The following is a 24,200-nucleotide window of genomic DNA, read 5'->3' as shown; positions in this document are numbered from 1 at the left end:
CAAGAATCGTGGCTTGATTCAATTTGAGCTAACATTCACAGACATGGACTTAAAACCAGGTTAGACCAATTTTATACCAGGCTATTTGTAATTGAACCTTACTTTTTCAAAACAACTTAAGGTTTATTATTCTAGTCCTGGAACAAGTTAGTTGTTAAACTAGTGTTATCGAAAAGTTCTGGAATTGTTTAAGAAAAGAATATTTCTTCTCTGGGAGTGGTGGCACACACCTGTAATCCCAGCAGCTCTGGAGGCTGAGACGGGAGAATTTAGAGTTTAAAGCCAGCCTCAGCAATGGCAAGGCGCTAAGCAACTCAGTGAGACCCTGTCTCTAATAAAATACAAAATTGGGCTGGGGATGGGGCTCAGTGGTTGAGTGCCCGAGTCATATCCCTGGTAACAACAACAAAAATAGAATATTTCTTCTAAGTTTTTCATCTGACTCAAGGATTTCCCTCCACAGACAAAAAAAGAAGACACCCAGGATAAAGTGAGTGGAGACTAATACAGGGACACCTACTCCTCCTGGGTTCCTTGGTTGGGTTCCCAGGTTCTCACCCTTCCTTCGGGAAATGCATGATTTTTCTTGCTTTTTTTTCAGATTCTCAAAGGATCCATGACCACTGAAAAAGCTAAGGACCACTGTTCTAAAGGGAGAGATCAAGCTATAATGTGGGCTCCTTTCTTCTCCACTTCTGCCTCTCTCTCCAACCTGACAAGACGAGAAATTCTCCCGCCTGGTCTGGGTACTTGGCTCACCTTCCTCCGGTGCTGAGCTCTCAGCAGAACTGTCTTTGTCTGAACTGCCCGAGGAGGCAGTTTTATTTGCTTGTTTCTTCATGGTTCCTTTCTTCTCTATTTTTCGGCCTTTTCCTTTCTTCTTGTTTTTATTACTCCCAAATGTCCACTACAAGGGAAAAAAAAAAAAGAAAAAGGAAAACTGAAATAGGAACTTTATGGAGAAAAAAAAGCTGAACGATTCAAGAGAATTAAGACTATTTGACTTTCAACAAAATGATTCCAAGAATCTCTACAACTTTGAACCCACTCCCAAATATACACTTTATATGATGAAAGATACACTTTTAGGTCAGTTGGCCACTCAGGTGGCTGCCTCAACTGGTACTGAGCTGCGCTCTGCAGCCTCCAGTCTCTGTACGTCTCAGCAAAGGTCATCCAATGTGAGCAGCAAAGAAGAATGGAGAGGTTTCAGAAGAAGAAACACAACAACTTCCCTGTACAACCAAAGGGAGGGGAAGGATGTTAGTTCACCTTCACCCATGATGCTGGCCTTCAAGTCATTTCAGCAGGAATTGGATGTAAGGCATGACAAACATGAGAGACTTGTGAAACTTGGTTGGGATATAACTTGAACATAAGAGGATGATTGTTCTCCTCCATAGGATTACAAGTGCTCCTGATAATGGAAGAAATATTGACTAAATCCTAAATTATATTAGATGGTATCAGACAAAAAATATGACAGGTATCCCAAGAGCTATCAGGAGATCAGTTCCACTTAATTGTCACTCAGGACTGTAGGAATATGTGCTATCTCTTTCCAACACTTCATCAAAACACAATCATTAGTCAGTATGGATGAAATTATTAAACAATTGATTTTTACAACAGAGGTTAATGGGAAAGAAAACAAGACTCCCTCCTCTGATGCACAGGATATGTAACTTGGAGACTTAAGTCACCCATTTATTACCTTCTGGGAGTGGCTGGTTTAACTGGAGAGTTGAAGCAAATGTGTATTAACAGTGTGGGGAATGGGGACTCAACACTCCCTTTGGGCTGAGAATACAGCTCAGTTGGGAAAATGCTTGCCTCGAATGCACAAGGCCCTGGGGTGGGTTCCCAGCACACCACACAAAAAGAAAGAAGAAAGAGAGAGAGAGAGAGAGAGAGAGAGAGAGAGAGAGAGAGAGAGAGAGAGAGAGAGAAAGAGAAAGAAAGAGAGAAGAAAGAAAGAAACAAACAAACCACCCTCCCTTTGAAGTGAAATTGTTTTTTAAGCCAGGTTTAGGATGGGTTTTCCTTCATTGGCAAACATTCAGTATTACAAGGTCTCTAAGAAGCTGTATACCATAAAACAAGGACTGGTCAAAGTTGAGATTGCTTGTTATGTTCTGAAAAGTCCAGGGTTCAGAGATCCCAAGCACATGCTGGAAGATATGCTCCCAGTTAAAACAGAAATGATTGTTCAGGAAGAGGGCATTTCCTATAACAACATCACTGGCTATCATCTGGAGATAGACAAATTTGTAAGACAGTTACTCAGCATTTCATTTGAATTTATTGCAGCATTTACATAGAAACATTCAGTTGTATTTCTCTTAAGTTGTATACAAGCTGTACATGAAATTATCAAATGAATTAATTATTTTTTTGGGGGGAGTACTGGGGGTTGATCTCAGGGTCACTCAACCACTGAGTCATCTCCGCAGCCCTTTTTTGTATTTTATTTACAGACAGGGTATCTCACTGAGTTGCTTAGTGCCTTGCTTTTGCTGAGGCTGGCTTTGAACTCAAGATCTTCCTGTATCAGCCTCCCTAGCCGCTGGGACTACAAACGTGTGCCACTGCACCTGGCCAATTGATTCTTTTTATTCACAGAAGTGTGCATATACAAGTGTTTGTATATATGCCTATTTGAGGAGTTTTGCTGGTTAACCTTTATCATTTATCTGTGTTATGTGAACATGCTTCAAACTGAGATTTCTCCTATAACATACTTATTTTGTATGAATTTTGGAGTAATAATTTTTAATGGAAGCAATTTCAGTTGGTGATTTTTGTTATATATAGAAAAGATTTCTTAATTAAACTTCTGGACCTAAGCTTCCTGTCTAAATTTCTTGGCAATGTATTGCACACCCCCAGAATTGACTTAATCCATAGAACAAGAATTGAAAATTAACTATCAATACTTGCAATCCCAGCAGCTCTGGAGGTTGAGAAAGGAGGATTGAAAGTTCAAAGCCAGCTTCAACAATTTAGCAAGGCCCTAAGCAACTTATTGAGACCCTGTCTCAAAATAGAAAATAAAAAGGACTAAGATGTAAGTCAGTGGTTAAGCTCTGAAGGGGAATTGGAGCTAACATTTTAATGTTTTCACTGGTAAAGTTGAGTTGAATTATGTACTTGTACATAACTGAAAGATTTTAGTATTAATTATTTAGCAGTATTTCCCCCCTTACCATTTTTATTAGGCATGCTTGAAGGCTTTCCTATTCTAGCATCTTGAAATTTTGAAATACTAAGTTAATCCAAACCTTTATAGTAGGTCTGGAGTATTTATAAAGTTGCCAAAAAATTGTATGTTGTAGAATTCAGCAATAAGACAACTGGCCATACAATTAAGAGTAACAATCTTTAGCACTCTTTAGAAATGAACTTGCCTACTAAAACTAGCTACAGATTATTACTTACAACATGAAGCTGACTTGAGCATGACAGACAGTACTTACTGGATGACAGATAGTTCCAAACAAATTGATTTTTTAAAAATATATTTTTAGTTGAGATGGACATGAGAGCTTAATTTTTTTTTTTTAATTTACTTTTATGTGGTGCTGAGGATTGAACCCAGTGCTTCACACATGCTAGGCAAGTAGTGCTCTACCACTGAGCTACAGCCCCAGCCCCCAAATCAATTGATTTTGTGAGTTTTGAGAATCTAGATTATTACTTTTGGAAAGATTACTTCTGTTTGTAAGAGTTCATTCTTGGACAATGTAACTTTTCAAAAATATTACCTAAAGGAAAACAAAACACAGACATACCTGATACATTAGGTTTGTTGTGGTGAGGGTGGATGGGTCTCCCTACACTGAGGTATACTGCTGAATGATAATTAATCCCATTATATATTTTTTGTTACTTTCACCACTTGAATTTAAATTTAAATGTTAAAAGTAAAATAATAATAAATCAGTGAATGTTTTATAGATGTTTAAAACCAGTCTTTTGAATAAAATATTAAAATACTTTTTTTAAAAAGAAATAATTTTAAAAAGTTTGTTTTTTATAACTACTAGTTATAAATTTCTTAGTAATGGAATTTCTTAGTAATAGAATATTTAGATAAAACATAAAATCGAATTAATGTAGTTTCTGTTGCAACAGAAAAACAAAGATACTAACTTTATGGCAAGACAAACAAGTGAGAGAAAACAGCTTCTCGTGTTTTCTGAGGTAGAGATCACATTAACTGCTAAGGGCTGGTATGTCAGGGTTTCAGTACATAAAGAATGATTTAGTGATGAGGTGGGCCTCAGAAAGGCGGGGAAAGAAGCTTGTGCCCAAGAGAAAACGGCAAAATGCACTGAGAAAGGTTAAGAGCCACTTTTGTACATGGACAGTAGTACTGGCAATAACTTTAAGAAAGTAGAAAGTAAAGTAGATCATTAAGTATATTTGTGTTTATCTTTTTTATATATACATATGTGCTCTTTTTTAATATTTTAGTTGTTGATGGGCTTTATTCTATTCATTCATTTATATGCAGTGCTGAGAATTGAACAAGCGATATTATACTGAGCCATAACACATTATCTAAAAAAAAGTGTGTATTTCTTACTTAAATGTATGATGCTAAGGATGTACCTGGCATGTGTAGGCCCTGGATTCAATCTTTAGCACCACATGTACATAAATAAATAAAAGATTAAAAAAATCCATTGACAACTAAAAAATGTGTGTATCTCTTACTTAAATGTATGATGCTAAGGATGTACCTCAGTGGGAGAGCTTTTTCTTGCCTGGCATGTGCTAGGCTCTAGGTTCAATTCCAGTACTATATTAAACCATATCTCCTTTGATATGTTATTTATTATTTATTATTTCTTGTACTAGGGATTGAACCCAGGGATGCTTTAGCACTGAGCTACATTCCCAGTCTTTAATTCTTTATTTTGAGACGGTCTTGATAAGCTGCTGGTCTTAAACTTGCATCAGTCTCCCCAGTAGCTGGGATTATAAGTAAATACCAGCATGCCCAGCAATTATCCTGATTTACAATAATTTTTGGTGAAAAATACTTTCTATGTTAAAAAAGTACAGTTTTTGCTCCTATTGTAATGGGATGATAAATTAACCTCCTTGGGCTGGGGATGTGGCTCAAGCGGTAGCGTGCTTGCCTGGCATGCGCATGGCGCTGGGTTCGATCCTCAGCACCACATACAAATAAGGATGTTATATCCACCAAAAACTAAAAAATAAATATTAAAAATTTTTAAAAAATATAAATAAATAAATAAATTAACCTCCTTGGGTTGGGATTGTGGCTCTGTGGTAGAGCACTTGCCTGGCATGTGTAGGCCCTGGGTTCAATCCTAAACACCACATATACGTAAATAAATAAAGGATTTAAAAAAAAACTATTGGTAACTGAAAAAAAAAAATCTTTAAATAAATAAATAAACTTCCTATTTCATAGTAGTTAAGATCAGAAGAAAATTTATTTGGGGCCTTTTCTTGGACTGGGGAGACATAGGCATAGGAGCTATTCTTAAGAACCAGAGTCTATCCCAGAGGTTTGGGAGACTGAGGCAGGAAGATCACAAATTCAAAGCCAGCCTCAACAACAGCTAAGCTAAGCAACTCAGTGAAACCCTGTCTCTAAATTGAATACAAAATAGTGCTGGGGATTTGATTCAGTGGTTGAGTGCCCCTGAGTTCAATCCCCAGCACCCCCCTCTCTGAAAAAAAAGAACCACAGTCTGAATCCCAGCTGCTTAGGAGGCTGAGACAGGAGGCATGAGTTCAAAGCTAGCCTCAGCAATTTAGTGAGCCCTAAGTAACTCAGCAAGACTGTGTCTCTAAAATATAAAAAAAGGTCTGAAAATGTGGTTCGTGGTTAAGTGTCCCTGAGTTCAATCCCCAGTACCAAAAAAGGTAGGGGTATAGCATAGGTGTAGCATAGTGGTAAAGTGCTCCTGGGTTCAATTACTAGTACCAAAACAAACAAAACAAAACAAATAAACAAAGCCACAGTCTTTGTTTACCTTGATAAAATATTGTAAAAAGGGTGTTATTTTAATCTTTTGATTCTAGTTTTAATTTAGTTATTTTAATTGTTATGCTCATAATACAGATATTACTAGAGTCAATAATGTATTAGATATCTTCGACATTGGTTCTTTTACAAGAAATAGTACAACCATATACATAATACTCAGTATTTGTTTCTTGGTTATAAAAATGGCCATGACCCACCTTTTCCAAACAAAGTATGGAACTTCTACCCAATAGGAATATGAAGAGGTTGAGAGCAAAAGGTTGAGCTATCAGGGTCACATGTATGTCAAGAGTGGCTAGGTTTATTTTTGTCTACAGGTTTGGGTTTCTCATATGCAATACAGCCAAACTCTGTGGAGTCCCTAGGGGGTAAAAAAAAAAAAATTGTTTATGAGAGCAAAAACGACCTAAATGTGAAGTTATACAAGTAAATCCAATTTAGGTGCTAGGAAGCTATCTGGCTTCCTTATCAACTACCCTCTGTCTGCTTCAATCTGCCACAGCCTCATCTTAGCAACTGTCACTCATTTGCAGTCTACAATGTTTATCCCTTGCAAGGGAGGGAGAAAAAGCAAAAGTTAAAAATAGAAGAAAAATGCTGTCATTTAAAAGGAGCTAATCCTGAATGTGAGAAGAGTATTTGTTTATTTTTCTTATGGCAATTTTCGAAAATAGTAAGGTGACAAAGTTGTCTTAGCTCCCATGAAGTTGACTGGGGGTTGGGAGGGAGGTGTATGAAGTCAAATGCAGACAATCTAAATTCCAATCTAAATTCTACTAATTCTCCAATATGTGGTAATGTTTTAGGGGCATTATAATGTAGATGAGTTTACTTTTAAAAATAGAATTTTAGGGCTGCGTTTGTGGCTGAGCTTTAGAGGCCCTGGGTTCAATCCTCAGCCCCACATAAGAAAATAAATAAATAAAATAAAGGTATTTTGCCCAACTACAACTAAAAAGTAAATATTAAAAAAAAAGAAGAAGAATTTTAGCCAGGTGTGGCAGCACACATCTATAACCCCAACTACTCTGGAGGCTGAGGCAGGAGGATCATTTGAGCCTGGAAGTTTGGAGATAGCCTAGGCAACACAGCAAGACCCCATTTTAAAATAACAACAACTTTTTAAAAAATTTCTGAGGCTGGGGATGGAGTCAATGGTACAGCGCTTGCCTATCATGTACAAGGACTTAGGTTCTATGCCTAGCACTGCAAAAGTAAGAAAAAAAAATTAAATCTGTATTTCTACTACCCAAAGACAATGATCACTTGCAATGTGGAGGTGAGTCTTATTATTCTTACATAATTCCAAGAAAGAGACTCAAATCGGTCCCAATAATTATTCATAGATTTTTTTTCTCCTTGGAGAATAAATCACAGTTATAATATTTTACATTTACATTTTTTCCTAATATTTTATTTTTAGTTATTGGTGGACACAATATAGCACTCTACCTCTGAGCCACAACCCCAGCCCCTACGTTTACTTTTGTAAACCAGAAATTCCAGAATGTTTTTGGTCTAATCACATATTTTAAGTATTTCCCCAACACCTCTTCTAAGAGCACAAAGTCTTGCAAAACCTTATTTAGTGACTCTAAGACAGTGGGAAAGACTGGAGTTGTAACTCAGTGGTAGAGCGCTTCCCTAGCATGTGTGAGGCACAGGGTTCAATCCTCAGCATCACATAAAAATAAACAATTAAAATAAAAGGAATTGTGTCCATCTACAACTAAGAGGAACACAAAAACAAAAAGACAGAGGGAAAATGATTTCTTTTATTGTCAGAGTGTGTAGTAAATGGAGTCTAAGGAGTAAAGAACAGAATTAAATGAATGCTCATGTGCTCTCTCCATCCAGGAGGGAATAGAGGAAATGTGGGCTGTACTAAAAGGCAAGCTGAGATGTAACCTTTTAAAGTGAGAACAGAGTACCCTACTGGTTTGCATCTGAACTCCAGGTACAGAGGCCAGAGCATCCCCCAAAGAGCTGCTCAAAAACAACTTGGGAAAGGGTATCAGACACATTGACATTCTGCTTTCCTAAGCATAAATGTATGCAAGCTTCACACAACCCCAGACAAGTATTATGTAAATATGCAGGGAGGAAAGCCTAAAAAAGAACCTGGAAGATGTTTTCTTATCTAGTAAATTGTAACAGATTAGCTGTTTTACCCTCACTGTTGTAACAGATATTCTAATGGACAGTAATTATCTAATAAAACAGGTAGGTGTGTGCTACAAAACTCTGTGCCACCCTGAGTGTGGGGGGATGTTACAAAGCAGTTCCCATTCTAGGAAGTTGCTGTCTTTCCTGGCATTCAGTTAAAGATGGGATGGAACATGGGATGAAAGTAGTTGGCTTGGGGTGAGGGGGTGGGAAGAGGAAAGACAGTGGAATGATTGAGACATAACTTCCCTATGTTCATATATGAAATATACCACCAGTGAAACTCCACCTACGTACAAGCATAAAAATGGGATTCTCATTAGAATAAGTTATAATCCATGTATGCATAATATGTGAAAACACACTCTCCTGTCATGTATATCTAAAAAGAATAAAAACAAAACAAAGTGGTTGCCTTTGGACTTGTGTGGCATTGAGATCCTGAGTACAATGAGCATCCTGGAGGAAGAAAAACAAAAAACTTCAAGATTTATATCTAATGGGCAAGGAATACCCATATTCCTAGGTCTTAGATCTTAGAAGAGTAGAAATCACTTCTTTTTTTTTTTTTTAGAGAGAGAGAGAATTTTAATATTTATTTTTTAGTTCTCGGCGGACACAACATCGTTGTATGTATGTGGTGTTGAGGATCGAACCTGGGCCGCACGCATGCCAGGTAAGCGCGCTACTGCTTGAGCCACATCCCCAGCTCCAGTAGAAATCATTTCTACGCAGTTACTCTGAATTGAATTTATATGTGAAATGAGCCAGGTGCAGTGTCACACACCTGTAAACCCAGCTACTCAGGAGACTAAGGCAAGAGGCTCACGAGTTCAAGACCAGCCTCACCAACTTAACAAGGCCCTAGTAACTCAGTGAGACCCTGACTCAAAATAAAACAAACAAACAAACAAAAGGGTAGGAGATATAGCTCAGTGGTAGAGCACCCCTGGGTTAAATCCCAGGCATCAAAAGATAAACAAACAAACAACAAAAAAGAAGACATAACAAGGGCCGCACGCATGCCAGGCAAGCGCGCTACCGCTTGAGCCACATCTCCAGCCCCGTGTGTTGAGATTTTAACTGTCTAGATAAATTAGATGCTACAGTACGATTGTCTACCTCACCAAGAGCCAAAAAGTACTGCATAAACAAGGCTTACGAGCAATTCTAATAACTGTCTTAAGTTCAAGTACTAAAGCAGGATATTCCAATCTAAATTTTACTAGATCCTCTGGTTTCCTGACCCCAGAGCAAATCAAATGTAGGAAAAACTGAAAGTAGGGCAGATTAATAAGAGATGAGCACTTCTCACCTAATAGTCCTGGAAGAGAACGAAAAGCTCTAAGAAAGAAGTACCTTACAACCTAATATTTTGGAAGGCATTCTTTCACAATACAAGAACTGCCATTCAGTCAGGCATGGTGGCACACACCTGTAATCCAAGCAGCTCAAGAAACTGAGGCAGGAAGATTGCAACTTCAAGGCTAACCTCAGCAACTTAGTGGGGCCCTGTCTCAAAATAAAAAGTAAAAAGCGGGGGCTGAGGTTGTGGCTCAGTGGTAGAGCACTTGCCTAGCAGTGTGAGGCACTGGGTTCTATTCTCAGCACCACAAGTAAATAAATAAAATAAAGGTCCATTGACAACTAAACAATTAAAAAAAAAAAAGGTAAAAAGGGCTGCAGATGTGACTCAATGATAAGCACCCCCGGTTGAATTCTTAGTACCAAACAAACAAAAAATAAAACTGCCATTCACATATAGTCTTGTTTTCAATGTTTTTGAGAAATAAAAGGATTCATTTCAACCCTGTAGTGCATCACTTGTCACACCTAGTTGTAGATTTAAATTTCAACCAGAAACTATATAAAATACATTTATCAAAAAAATTTTCAAATATAGCATAGTTTTAGTATTGGGATTCCATCTATGTGGAAAATCTTGTTCTAGAGGTGTATGTGTATGAAAAGTTTACTAAACCAATGTACAAACAGAAAAACATTAGCAAAACAGTGAAGGTCTTTTTTCGTTTCTTTTTCTTACTAGGGAAAAAAAGGCCATTCTATTTTATTTTGAGACAAGGTATTGCTAAATTGCTCAGGCTGACCTGGAATTTGGCAATCTCCTGACTTAGCAGGCAGAGTTGCTGGGATTACACGTGTGCCATGATGCACCTGGCTGAACAGTGAAGGTCTTCAATGGAAGCATGTGATAAGTATGTATTATCTCTAAAGTATCATGCTCTTAGATCAAGCCAACTTCCTGGAAAAGTTTTTTCTAAATTTATTTATTTATTTATTATTATTATTATTTTTTTTAAGAGAGAGAGAGAGAGAGAGAATTTTTTAATATTTATTTTTTAGTTTTCGGCAGACACAGCATCTTTGTCTGTATGTGGTGTTGAGGATTGAACCCGGGCCGCACGCATGCCAGGTGAGTGTGCTACTGCTTGAGCCACATCCCCAGCCCTCTAAATAAATTTATAAATAAAAGTTGAATCTTTCTCAGTGTTCTACTTTTTTCTATCAATAAATATAATTGAGTCAGCAAGAGATTACAAAGTATGAATAGCAGCAAAAGTCAATCAAACTGGGAGAGCCTGAAAGATCAGATAAAGTATAAGAAAGAGGGCTGGGGTACGTGCTTGGCAACTAGAAATATGATGAATATATGACAATTCAGAGCTTTCCTTACACAATTTTCTTTCCCTAACAAGTTTTTGAGGATCTTAGGCTATTAGGTCTTCTTTCTTTCTTTCTTTTTTCAGGTAAATGTTTACATTGTGGCTTGGTTAAATCAAGCTAATTAACATAGTCATGAGGCTATTAGGTCTTAATTTAAGGAAACAAGGCCACGGGATTCACCAACTCAGAGACCCTCAAATATCCATCAATACCACAGGCCTAAGTCCCCAACACCCACCTCGTCATCACTGTCGGATGTCTCTGAGTCTGAAGATGCTGCAGGTTGACTCACAGGCGGCTCCTTCTCCTCAGAGTCACTGCGCTTCCGTTTTGCCAGGGACAATAGCTCCTAATAAGGCAGAAATAGTCACATCAGTTTTGTTCAACAGAGAGAGAATAATAAAATGGCCAGGGATGGTGGCATTTGCCTGTAATCCCAATGACTCTGGAGGCTGAGGCAAGAGGACTGAAGTTCAAAGCCAGCTTCAGCAACTTAGTGAGGCCCTAAGCAACTTAGAGAAACCCTGTCTCAAAATAAAAAATTAAAAAAAGGCTGTGGATGTGGCTCAGTGGTTGAGTGCTCTCTGGGTTCAATCCCCAGTACCAAATAAATAAATAGCCCACATTCCCTGAATCTCTTCTACATCTTTGTGCTTTCCACTGAAGGACATCATCATAAGGACTTTTAACATACAAATGAACTGAATGCCAGTATTCCCAGGTGCTGAAGAAATATTTTCAAAATCTGCCCACTCCTTCTTCATGGGAAAAGTATATCTGAAATAGAAAACTGAAATTAGAAGCTACTCCAAACTGTCACTGATTTCTCTCTAAACTACAGAAGTATTGATTCTCAGGGACTGATAAGAACTGTTTACAAAGGTAGTTTGCTTGCTGTTTACCTGGAATACAGCTAATACTCCAAAGACCCTTTGTATTATATTTCATGTATAATTGGTGTTTGTGAAGCTGTTGTGAAAAAGCTTAACGTTAGATGCAATGGCATATGCCTGTTATCATAGCCATTCAGGAGGTTGACAAATTCATAGCCAGCCTCAGAAACTTAGCAAGACCCTGTCTCAAGATAAAAAATAAAGGGACTACAGTGTTAGGGGCTGGGGTTGTGGCTCAGCGGTATAGTGCTCGCCTAGCATGTGCAAGTCCCTGGGTTCGGTCCTCAGCACCACACATAAATAAAGGTATTGTGTGCAACTAAAACTAAAAAATAAATCAATCAATTCTCAAAACTGTATATAAATAAATAAAATAAAGGCCCACTGACAACTAAAAAAAATATTTAAAAATAAAAATAAAAAAGGGCTAGTAATGTAGCTCTATGGTAAAATATGTCAGGATTCAACTGAGAGAGAGACAGAAAGAAAGGAAGGAAAAGAAAACAAAGGAGGGAGGGAAGAAAGAAAGAAAGAGCCCACAAACTGTACATTTATGAGGTCATTTTATATTCTGAATGCTTAAACCATAAAAAAAAGTATATACTTCTGTCCAGTCATGGTAGAACTATAATTCCAGTGACTCTGAAGGCTAAGGCAGGAGGATCTCAAATTCAAGGATAGCCTCAACAACTTAGTTAAATCCTATTTCAAAATTGAAAACAACAACAACAAAAAAAAATTAAAAAGGCTAAGGATGAAGATGTAGCTTTGTGGCAGAGCACTCCTAGGTTCAATCCATAGTACAAAAAATACACATACACACACACACACACACACACACACACACACACACGTATGTGGAGGTGGGGGGAGACTGGGGGTGGTGAGGAGAGAGAGAGAAAAAGAGGGAGATTTGTATATTTCTGGTGCTTAATCTAGGGCTTAACAATGAATACTAGGTGTGCTATCCATTATGTCAGAATCCTAATTTGACAACCCCAACACTCCACTTCACTACTTCTGCTTTGTCCTGGTGACTTAAAGTGTGATTAGAAGGGAAGTACCAGAGAGAAAGCCATGGCTACAACCAGAATCTGCTTTACCACATGGCTTCCCTGTCTCATTACTTTTCCCCTACTTACTTCTGTGACTCAAAAATGCAAAACAGGGTTACTAGCCCTGCTCTCTGCTAATACCAATGCCAGCCCACACTTACACTATTCCTACTATATGTCAAGCACTTTTCTCAGCATCTGTTATTTACTATTCACAACAATATTGATAAATATTGTCACCATCCCCGTTTAAAGATAAAAAGCAGCTGGTGACGCACTCCTAGAATCCCAATGATTCAGGATGCTGAGACAGGAGAATCAAAAGTTCAAGTCTTGGGGCTGGGGATGTGGCTCAAGCTGTAGTGCGCTCGCCTGGCATGCGTGCGGCCCGGGTTCAATCCTCAGCACCACATACAAAGATGTTGTGTCCGCCGAAAATTAAAAAATATATATTAAAAAAAAATTCTCTCTCTCTCTCTTTAAAAAAAAAAAAAAAAAAAGTTCAAGTCCTGACTGGGAAATTTAGCAAAACCTTGTCACAAAATAAAATATAAAGGGCCAGATATGGTGGGGGCATGCCTGCAATCTCAGCACCTTGAGAGGCTGAGGCAGAAGGATAGCAAGTTAGAGGCCAGTCTGTACAACTTAGATCCTGTCTCAAAAAAATAAAAATAAAAATGTTTAAAAAGAGTTGGGGAATATATCTTAATGGCAGAGCAGCCCTGGGTTCAATCCCCAGTAACATAAAAATTTTAAAAACAGGGCATGGGGCTGGGGTTGTGGCTCAGTGAGTGGTAAAGCATTTGCCTAGTATGCATGAGGCACTGGATTTGATACCTGGCACCACTTAAAAACAAATAAAATAAAGCTATTGTGTCCATCTACAACAAAAATAAATAAATAAAAAAGAAATAGCTGAGCATGGTGTCACATGCCTATAAATCCCAGTGACTGAAGAGGCTGAAACAGGAGGAGCACAACTTCTAGGTCAGTCTCAGCAATTGAGCAAGACTCTAGCAAGTTAGTGAGACCCTGTCTCAAGATAAAAATATAAAAATAAAAAGAATTAGGATGTAACTCAGTGATTCAACTTGGGTTCAATTCCCAGTACCAAAATAAATAAATAAAGTGCTGGGGGTGTAGGCTTTGTGGAAAAGTACCCCTGGGTTCAATCTCCAGCACTGGGAAAAATAAGTAAGAAAAATTCAGCTGATGAGGTCTTGCACACCAAGACACCACCAAATCCTGAGGCTGATGCAGGAGGATCACAAATTCAGGGCCAGCCTGAATCACAAATTTTAGTCAGATCCTGTCTCAAAATAAAAAAATAAAAAGGGCTGGGTGGGGGGTGGTGGTGGCTGGGGTTGTGGCTCAGAGGTAGAGCACTCGCCTAGCATGTGTGAGGCCCTGGGTTCGATGCTCAGCACAACATAAAATAAGTAAAGATTGTGTACAACTACGACTAAAAAATAAATCAAATAAATAGATAGATAGATAGATAGATAAAAATAAAAAGGGTTAGGATGTAACTCATGACAGAGTGTCCCTGGGTTCAAGCTCCAGTAGAGGAAAAGGAAAGAAAACAGGAAAAAAAAAAAAAAAAAAGATAAAGAAGCTAAGGATCCAGAAAGAGGTTAAGTAATTTACCTAAGCTATGTAACTTAGTAACACAGCTAACACATGAAAGCCAGGATTTGAACCTGAGCAGACAGAATTCTGGCTCATAATCCAGTCATGATTTACTAGTTTAAACCTTGTGCCAAAAAAAGAGAAAGTACATCAAATAAATATTACTAGTAGTATTCCTTGAGGATGACCCTGCTATACAATTACAGGTCAAGTGCCAAAACAGATTTTAAAATAATAGACTGCTTCAAAGTATCTGTTTTCTTCTTCCAGTCTCTTTCTATTTTAGGAGTAGTTTCCTTCCTTGGCCAGAATGAGAAAATGACCTTCTCAGATTAAACAGCTGATACTCTTACTTCTTCATTAGTACTCATTAAATGTTACCATTCACATTTCATTGGAGAGTTAGTCAACTTCCTGAAATGCAGACATCACAAGAACACTCTTCTTTCACACCAAAACAATAACTCATATAAACCAAATGCAAATTATAGCAATATTTGCATGTTTGTAGTTTTTTAAAGCTTGAAGTGTAATTTACATACAACATATTTCATCCTTTCTAACATGATTCTAAGTTTGAATATATAGTTTTAATCACTACCACAATCACAATATAGGCAGCAGCACCATCATCATACCCACATACCCTCCAATTCCTTATACACCACCACACCCCTTGTTTTTCTTATATTATATCATCTTCCCCCGGCAACTACAAACTCAACTACAGACTTCTGGCCCTATTGATTTCCTATTGTCAATTGCCACAGAGATGAATTTAAACATTTGATTTGTTTCCATTGTAGAGCCATTTTGTGTTCATTTACAGTTTTGCAGAAGATTTTATTTCTCTTGGGTTTGCTGGATTGTGTGATACAACCTTTTTTCCCCATATTACCTTAATGCAAATTATAAACTTTAGAAATAGACTTTTGGCAAGTAATCTCTACCCTGATGCCTCAGATTCTAGAATTCCTGTTTTAATACCAACTCATTATAACAAAGTATTGGATACAATGTTGATATAGTTTGAATATGGTTTGTTGCCTTGAATCACATAGTTTAATCCTCGAAGTCTTATTTAGTGGTATTAAGAGGGTAGAACCTTGGGCTGGGGTGTTAGCTCCAGTGGCAGAATGCTTGCCTACCATGCACAAGGCCATGGGTTTGATCCACAGAACCTTAGAGAAAGAGAGAGGGAGTGAGGGAGAAGGAGTATAGAAACTTAAACAAACTGTGGTGGTGTCTGGAAGTGGAGCTTTGGGAAAGTTATTAGGTCATTTGGGTGGAGCCCCTATAATTGAATCCTGGTGGTTTTATAAGAAGAGGGAGAAAATATATACATAGAGATACATGCGTACTCTCACCATGTGATGTAGCCAGAATCCATGCTATGTTGTTTGGACTTCCAGCTTCCAAAATTATAAGCTGAATAAACCTTTTCTTTTCATAAAATAGCCTGCTTCATTATAGTAATAAAAAGCTGACTAATACAGTTCCCAATCAAATCCTTTCCTGAAACATTAACTGTTACAGGTAATATACATTTGTTCAAAGTTACTGTAACTGGGGCTGTGGTGTGGCTCAGTGGTAGAGTGTTTGCCTTCCTCCTATATGAGGCACTGGGTTTCATTCTCAGCACCACATATAAATAAATGATTAAAATAAAGGTCCATCAATGACTAAAAAAAAGTTACTGTGACTAAGCCTGGCTCCTGGTGGCATAGGCCTATAATCCCAACAATTTGGGAAGCTGAGGTAGGAAAATCATAAGTTTAAGGCTAGTTTTGAAAACTTAGCAGGATCCTGTCTCAAATTTTTAAAAATTTAAAAAGGGTTGGGAATACCACTGAACTCGATGGTAGAGTATCCCTGGTTTCAATCACCAGTGCCACCAAAAAAATAAATAAAATAAAATTTTAAAAAAGTTACTATAACTAGCCAGGTGCGGTGGCTGCCTGAAGACACAGCACCATGAAGGCTGAGGCAGGAGGGTCACTTGATCTCAGAAGTCTGGAGAGTGGCCGGGGAAATACAGTGAGACCCCTAACTAAGAAAAGTTACTGAGGGGCTGGGATTGTGGCTCAGTGGTAGAGCGCTCACTTAGCATGGACGGGACCCGGGTTCGATCCTCAGCACCACATAAAAATAAAGGCATTGTGTTGTGTCCATCTACACCTAAAAAATAAATATTTAAAAAAAAAAGAGAGAAAAGTTACAGAAATTCAAGTCCTAAGACATGAGTACTGCCATCCAGTTAAGAGGTTCCATTCTATAATAAAAGCCTAACAGATAGCTCTCCTTCATCAGTGAAGGTTTGCATCTGATGAGCACAGTCTCTTTTTGTACTACATTAAATATCATATTAAAAACAGTATGGAGAACAAAGTCCTTCTTTTGTTGTTGTTGTTTTGTTTTTGCACTGCTGGAGATTGAAGCCAGGCCCCTGGGCATGCTTGTCAAGAACTCTACCAATGGGCTACATCACTGATCCTTTTTGTTTTGAGATAGGATCCTGTTAAATTGTCTAGTTTAGCCTTGAATTCAGCATTCTCCTGGTTCAGCCTCCCAAGCAGCTGGGATTACAGGTATGCACCACCACACTCAGCTGCAAAACCCTTCTTAACAATCTGAAAGATATCCATTCCACATCTTGAGAACTGTACAGGAAGCTACCAGGGGAATTCCTGTCAAGGGCACTCTTTAAACCCTATAGACTACTGAGGACCCCTAAGAACAGCTGGACAAACCAATGCACAAACTGAAAGGTCTTCAGAAGGCACATCTGAAGAGATTTGTTAGGGGTAATCTATCCAATACTTGTACTCAAAAGAAGCCAATCTGAAATTGGCCCATGCATAAGGGATAAATCAATGTATAATATTCTCCTGCAGCCCATTCCACCATACTGCACTGACTGAGACCACATTTCTCGTGTCCAGTAGATCTCTTTCACTGCTGTACTTACCTGTATTTCACCTTATCCTTCTCTACTTATCTTGGGAAACAAGTGTGGGATGTCTACATGATATATCAAATTTAAGCTGAACTAAACATTTGGGTAAAGTAATGCCAGTGCCCAACCTATTATAGGTAGGGCTGGGTAGAGATGCAACATCTGGCATCTAGAGCAGTTTCATTAACACTACTTAAAAGCCACATTTAAACTAGACAGCCAAAATGGGGACTCTAATGAGCCAAGCACAGTGGTACATGCCTGTAAATTCTAGTGACTCAGGAAGCTAAGGAAGAAGGATTGAAACTTTGAGGCCAGCCTGGGCAAATAAAAATTAAAAAGGGATGGGGATACAGATTTGTGATACAAGGCCCCTGAATTTAATCCTCAATAACACTACCAAAAAAAAAAAAAAAGAGAGAGAGAAATTATATTCCATCTGATTCAAATGTATGATATGTCAAGATCATTGTACTGTCATGTGTAACTAATTAAAACAAATTTTAAAAAATTAAAATTGCAATTAGAAAAATGCGATCAAAACTACTCTAAGATTTCATCTCACTCTAGTCAGAATGGCAGTGATCAAGAATTGAAGCAGGGCTGGGGATGTGGCTCAAGCGGTAGCCGCCCGCCCGGGTTCGATTCTCAGCACCACGTACAAACAAAGATGTTGTGTCTGCCAATAACTAAAAAATAAATATTAAAAAAATTCTCTCTCTCTCCTCTCTCACTCTCTCTTTAAAAAAAAAAAAAAAAGAATTGAAGCAACACCAAGTGCAGTGGCACACACCTGTAATCCCAGCAGCTTAGGAGGTTGAGACAGAAGGATCACAAGTTGAAAGCCAGCCTCAGCAATGGTGAGGCGTTTAGCAACTCAGTGAGGACCTGTCTCTAAATAAAATACAAAATAGGACTGGGATATGGCTCAGTGGTTGAGTACCCCTGAGTTCAATCCCTGGTACCCCCACCTAAAAAAAAAAGAATTCAAGCAACAATAAGTGCTGATGAGGATGTGGGGGAAAAGGTATTAATTCATTGATGGTGGATTGCAAAATGGTGCAACCACCTTGGAAAGCAGTATGGAGGTTCCTTAGATAACTTGGAATGGAACCACTATTTGACCCAGTTAGCCCACTTCTTGGTCCATACCCAAAGGACTTAAAATCAGCATACTATAGTGATGCAGCAATGTCAATGTTTATAGCAGCTTTAATTCACAATAGCTAAACTGTGGAACCAACCTAGATGCCCTTCAATAGATGAATTGATAAAAAAAAAAAAAAAAACTGTGGTATATATACAAGTGGAATATTATTCAGCCTTAAAGAAGAATTAAATTATGGCATTTACAGGTAAATAGATGGAGTTGGAGAATATCATGCTAAGCGAAGTAAGCCAATTCACCAAAAAACCAAAGGCCAAATGTTTACTCTGGTAAATGGATGCTGATCCACATGGGGAGTGGGTGCAAGGGAAAAATGAAGGAACTTTGGATTGGGCAGAGGGAGGGGAGAGGAGGGGTTGGGGGGAGATGGTTGAATGAGACAAACATTATTACAGGTATGACAGCACGAATGGTATGACTTTACACCATGTATAACCAGAGAAATGAAAAGTTGTGCTCCATTTGTGTAAAAAATTAAATTAATTTAAAAAAAAGAAAAACTAACATAATTAATTAATACCAGTTAGGAAGACCAAACATCTTGGTTTTTCTAGGACTATCCTGGTTTTAGCACTAAAAGTCCTGGCATCCTGGGAAACTCCTCAGTACAGGGAAACCAGAGCAGATGTTCATCTTATTACTAACTAGTACCCTCTATGTACCAAGCACTAGATAGACAATAGTGAAAAAAAGATACATGGGTCCTTGACCTCATAGAATTTAAAATCAAATGTGGGAGACAGATAACAAAATGAGAAATAATGAATTACAGATAAAACTAGGTGTTAAGAAGAAAGTAAATAAAATGAGTAGGGGGCTTATCTGCAGTGGAGGGTATTGAGGAGGCTTCTCTGAAGTAATGGCACTTAGGCTCAGACTAGAAACTTGAGAGAAAAAAACAGAGTATAGTGTTCTGGACAGACGCCTACAGATGAGATAGCTAAGACTCTGAAACTGATAGCAGCTGACTCAAAGAACTGAAAGAGAAGCAGTACAACTGAAGCTTAGCAGGCAAGGGAAGAATGGAAAGAAGTGAGTTAAGAGTAAGACAAAATCATATCATTTTCAGATTTACAAAGCAAGGTGAGGAACAAGACTGTTGTTTAAAGGCAGCAAGAAGACATCAAATGGTATGAACCCTATTCACTAAGGGTTTTTAACAGAGTACTCTGACAGGCAGATGAAGAGACTAGAGGGGCCAGGGTGCAGAGCAGAGAGGAAGTAGCAGTCTCAGCAGAGTGGGTGGTGGCCTGGACAAAGTAAGTAGCTACAGAGACAAGGATAAGTGGGAAGACTTGAGAGGTGCTGAGGAAAGAAGAATAATTCAGAGTTTAAAATGAGATGTTTATTTGTGTTCTTCTTTTCATATAAAAACAATTAGAGGAGCATGATTAAAACAGTGGAAACTGGTTAATTTTCATGAGTAAGAGAGGGAGCCATTATGTCATTATGAGGCAAAGAGAGGTATTTCTGTATTGTCAAAACTGTTTTAACAAGCACACACTATTTTTAATAATAATAATAATAAAAGAAACAAATCAATGAATGTACAAAAACTTTCTAAAGTAGTAATTTCAAAGGGGAATTTTAACAGCCCTTTAAATTTCATATAATAATAATAATAGAGGGGAGAGACTCATTACTATTACTTGTTTGTTTTTTTGTGTGTGTGTGTGGGGGATACTAGAGATTGAGCCCAGGGGCACTTAACCACTGAGCCGAATCCTTAGTCCTTTTTATTTTGAGACAGGGTCTCTCTGAGTTGCTTAGGGTCTCACTAAGTTGCTGAGGCTGGCTTTTAACTTGTGATCCTCCTGCCTTAGCTTCCAGTGCTGCTGGGATTATAGGCATATGTCACCATACCCAGCACTTGTTTTAACTTGGTTCCTGTCTCCTAATACACTTGCTAACTAAAGAAGGGATATAAGTATTACAAGAGAGGCCGAATAAGAAGCCTCAAATTGATAGTATTCCTTATTTATGTTAGAAACTTTCTATCGCATTTGATTATTATTTATTAAGTGCCTACTTTTGTGTCAGGCAGACATTATTTTCAACTACCTACTTGGTATCTCCACTTGGATATCTCACATACACTTAAACTCCACATATCCAAGAATGAATTCATGATGTTCACTCTAATCTGGACTGTTCTCCAAGTTTCCTAATTCCAGAGTTGGTATTCATCCCTCATACCACCTCTTATGCCACCATTCCAGTCATCAAGTCCTTTTAGTTCTATTTATTGAAGATAATGTCTAGCTTATTTTACCATGTCATTTATGTAACTAACACACAACTCCAGGTATTCGTTCATTCAATGGTATCAACAGAGTGCTTGCTATATGTATGAACTGTTCTAGGGGCCAGAAATATTGCAGTGAACAAATATATTTACCCCCTTGGAGCTTACACTCGAGTGACATTTATGTTCTCCACCACCTGTCACCTGGACTCCTTTATCTACCAACTAACTAGTTTCCCCTCTCCTTATGACTCTCCACAAAGTAGTCTAGGTGGGCTTTCAAAAAGGCAAATCAAGCCAGGCACAGTGGCCCACACTTGTAATCCCAGCAGCTCAGGAGGCTGAGACAGGAAGATCGAGTTCAAAGCCAGCCTCAGCAATGGTGAGGTGCTTAAGCAACTCAGTGAGACCCTGTCTCTAAATAAAAAATACAAAAAATAGGGCTGGGGATGTGGCTCAGTGGTTGAGTGTCCCTGAGTTCAATCCCCAGTACCAAAAAAAAAAAGGGGGGGGGGCGGGGGCAAATCAGGTATTATAATCCTAATTACTGGGAGGAAGATGGCAACTTTAAAGCCAGACTGGGCAACTTAGCAAGATTCTGTCTCAAAATTTAAAAATTAAATTACATTTAAAAAGAGAATGGAAGGTAGGTGCAATGGCACATGCCTGTAATCCCAGTGGCTTGGGAAGCTGAAGCAGGTGGATTGCAAGTTCAAAGTCAGCCTCAGCAACTTGGTGAGGTTTACACAATTTAGCAAGACCCTGCCTCAAAATAAAAGGGTCAGGGATCATATGTTAGAGTGCTTGCCTAGCAATGTGTGAAGAACTGGGTTCGATTCTCAGCACTGCAAGTAAATGAAATAAAATGTCCATTGACAACTAAATATAAATAAATAAATAAAATTTTAAAAGGGCTGGGGAAGTGGCTGGGGAAGTGCTCCTGGGTTTAATCCCTGGTACCAAAAAAAGGGGGGGGCAAGGGTTAAAGTGGGTGGGGCTGGGGTTGTAGCTCAGTGGTAGAGTGCTTTCTTAGCACATTTGAGGCACTGGGTTTGATCCATTAAAAAATAAAGTTATTATTTCCATCTACAACTAAAAATATAAAACACACACACACATACACACACATAAAGGGCTAGGGATGTGGCTCAGTGTTTAAGTACCCCAAGGTACTAAAAAAAAAAAAAGAGGCAGGGGGGAGTGCTGGGGGTGTAACTCAATGGTAGAGTGCTTTCCTAGCATGTGCCAGTCCCTGAGTTCAATCTCCAGTACTGGGATGGGGTGGGGGGTTTAAATTTGAAAAGCTGTGCATGGTGTGTGCATGTAGACTCAGCTCTCAAGAGGTTTAAGCAGGATAGCTTGAGCCTAGTATTTCAAGGTCATTCTGGGCAAAATAGTGAGACCCTGATTCTGTAAAAACAAAAAGGGAAAATCTGAATACCTCTTCCATTTTATAATCCCTCAATGCCTTCTTATTACTCTCAGAAGACTTTAACATTAACAATACAGTCCTGTCAGTGGCTTTAAGACTTTCTTTTTAAACCCAGTCAACAGTAGGAGAAATTACACCTCAGGATCCATTATATACACACATATATATTAATGAAACACAGGTTTCATGAAACATAGTAAAGTCTTTATCTTTACTATGTATATCATACTTAATGTTTTCTATTCAATTAAATTTCATTTTTATTTTAACTGTTGGCTGTAACCCACTAACTTGACTTCTCCACCCTCAAATAGTCAAAACAGAAGCTACCTCTGCAGTTTCATTTGTACTACTATCTCTTCAACTAGTGCTGTTCCACATACCCTGGGCATCTTTCAGTTTCATGAGGGTACTAGGTCCTTTCTGCCTCGTTTCTTTCTATATGTTAGTCTCTCAACCATGAACACTCAACAACACCTTTCCTTACTCTTCAAGCTTCTAACCCTTTTCTTCTTCCAGGTTTCAGTTTAAATGTCACTTTCATCAGGCTACTATAGGGTTGCTAATCAAAGACAATATCCTTGTTCTTCCTTCACAGCCTACAGCAGTTTTAAGGAAATGACTCTCTGAACATGCCCCTTTCCTCCATCTCTCTCTCATACCATTTTAAGCTCCTTCTTCCACTTTGTTCACCTAGTAGCCCTAGTGCCTAGCACTGTCTAACACATTTGGTCAGACAAATGATCTCCACCCTGAGGGAACAACAAATATACCAACAGAACTTGTACCTGAGATAGATTTGACCATTTTTTTGCTTTCTTTCTCTCTTTCTTTTTTTTGGGGGGAGGGCGGGTGGGGGCAGTGCTTAGGGATTGAACCCAAGGCCTTGTACCATGCAAAGCAAGCACACTACCAACTGAGCTATATCCCCAGGCCCTCTTTCTTTTCTTTTTGAGGCACGGCCTTGCTGAATTGCTGAGGCAGGCCTGGAACTTACCATCCTCTTGCCTCAGCCTCTCAAATCACTCGGATTTCAGGCTTGTGCCACCCAGGCTAGGCTTCCCTAATCATTTATTTTAAATAACAAATAGATAGATAGATAGATAGCAAATGAGTTATACCAACTAGATGCAACATTATGATACAAATTAAAAACTTTACAACAATGAGATTTCTCACAAATTCATTGTAGATTTCAAAACCTAGTCTCACTAAGAGAAAAATTAGACTATTATACTAATAGTTATAATTATACTAATGAGAAAAACAAGTTTTAAATTTCCCAAGTTATATGGGAAAGGATACTTTATAACAATACCTTTTACACATAACGTCTAAAAAGAGATCCTAGAAAATAGTTAGGGACCTATTCTCTCAAAGATAAATTTAATTATTGCTTTTTCAAGTTGATAAGCAGAGAAAGAGAATGTGACAACATAATTACCATTTTAAATAAGGAAGGAAACTATGAAATAAAGCTTTCCATGTGCCTATAGTTTTTCTTTCTTTCTTTTGTAATGGAGATTGAACCCAGGGGCACTTTACCACTGACTTACATCCCCAGCTCAGCCCTTTTATTTTTTATTTTGAAATAGGGTTTCATTAAGTTGCTGAGGCTGATCTTGAAACTGCCTTCCAAATAGTTGGGATTATAGGCATATGCCACCATATACACCTTCTTTCTTTCTTTCTTTTCTTTTTTTTTTTTAAAAAAAAGAAAGACACAGGCCTAGTATGTGTGAAGTACTGGGTTCAATTCTCAGCACCACATATATCCCAAATGTTTTCTCTGATATAAGGAGGCTGATTCATAATGGGGTAGGGATGGGGAGCATGGAAGGAATAGGCAAACTCTAGATAGGGCAGAGAGGTGGGGGGGAGGGGGCATGGGGTAGAAATGATGGTGGAATGTGAGGGAAATCATTATTCAAAGTACATGTATG

General features: G+C 38.3%; 1 protein-coding gene and 1 pseudogene across 1 annotated transcript in view; one reads left to right on the top strand and one right to left on the bottom strand.

Moving 5' to 3' along the window:
* Nucleotides 1–24,200, bottom strand: part of Rtf1 (RTF1 homolog, Paf1/RNA polymerase II complex component) — a 56,291-nt gene that overhangs the window by 26,081 nt on the left and 6,010 nt on the right. The window contains exons 2-3 of the mRNA XM_076850583.1: nucleotides 11,118–11,228; nucleotides 760–907 (exon numbers count right to left, since the gene is read on the bottom strand). Coding sequence (XP_076706698.1) covers nucleotides 760–907; nucleotides 11,118–11,228 — 259 coding nt within the window. The remainder of the gene's footprint in view (nucleotides 1–759; nucleotides 908–11,117; nucleotides 11,229–24,200) is intronic.
* Nucleotides 957–2,321, top strand: LOC143393481 (translin-associated protein X pseudogene; annotated as a pseudogene).

The sequence above is a fragment of the Callospermophilus lateralis genome, chromosome 3, assembly GCF_048772815.1.
Source record: "Callospermophilus lateralis isolate mCalLat2 chromosome 3, mCalLat2.hap1, whole genome shotgun sequence".
Lineage (NCBI taxonomy): Eukaryota > Metazoa > Chordata > Mammalia > Rodentia > Sciuridae > Callospermophilus > Callospermophilus lateralis.
The sequence above is the reverse complement of the archived record's forward strand: the minus strand, read 5'-3'. Positions and strand labels throughout refer to the sequence as shown.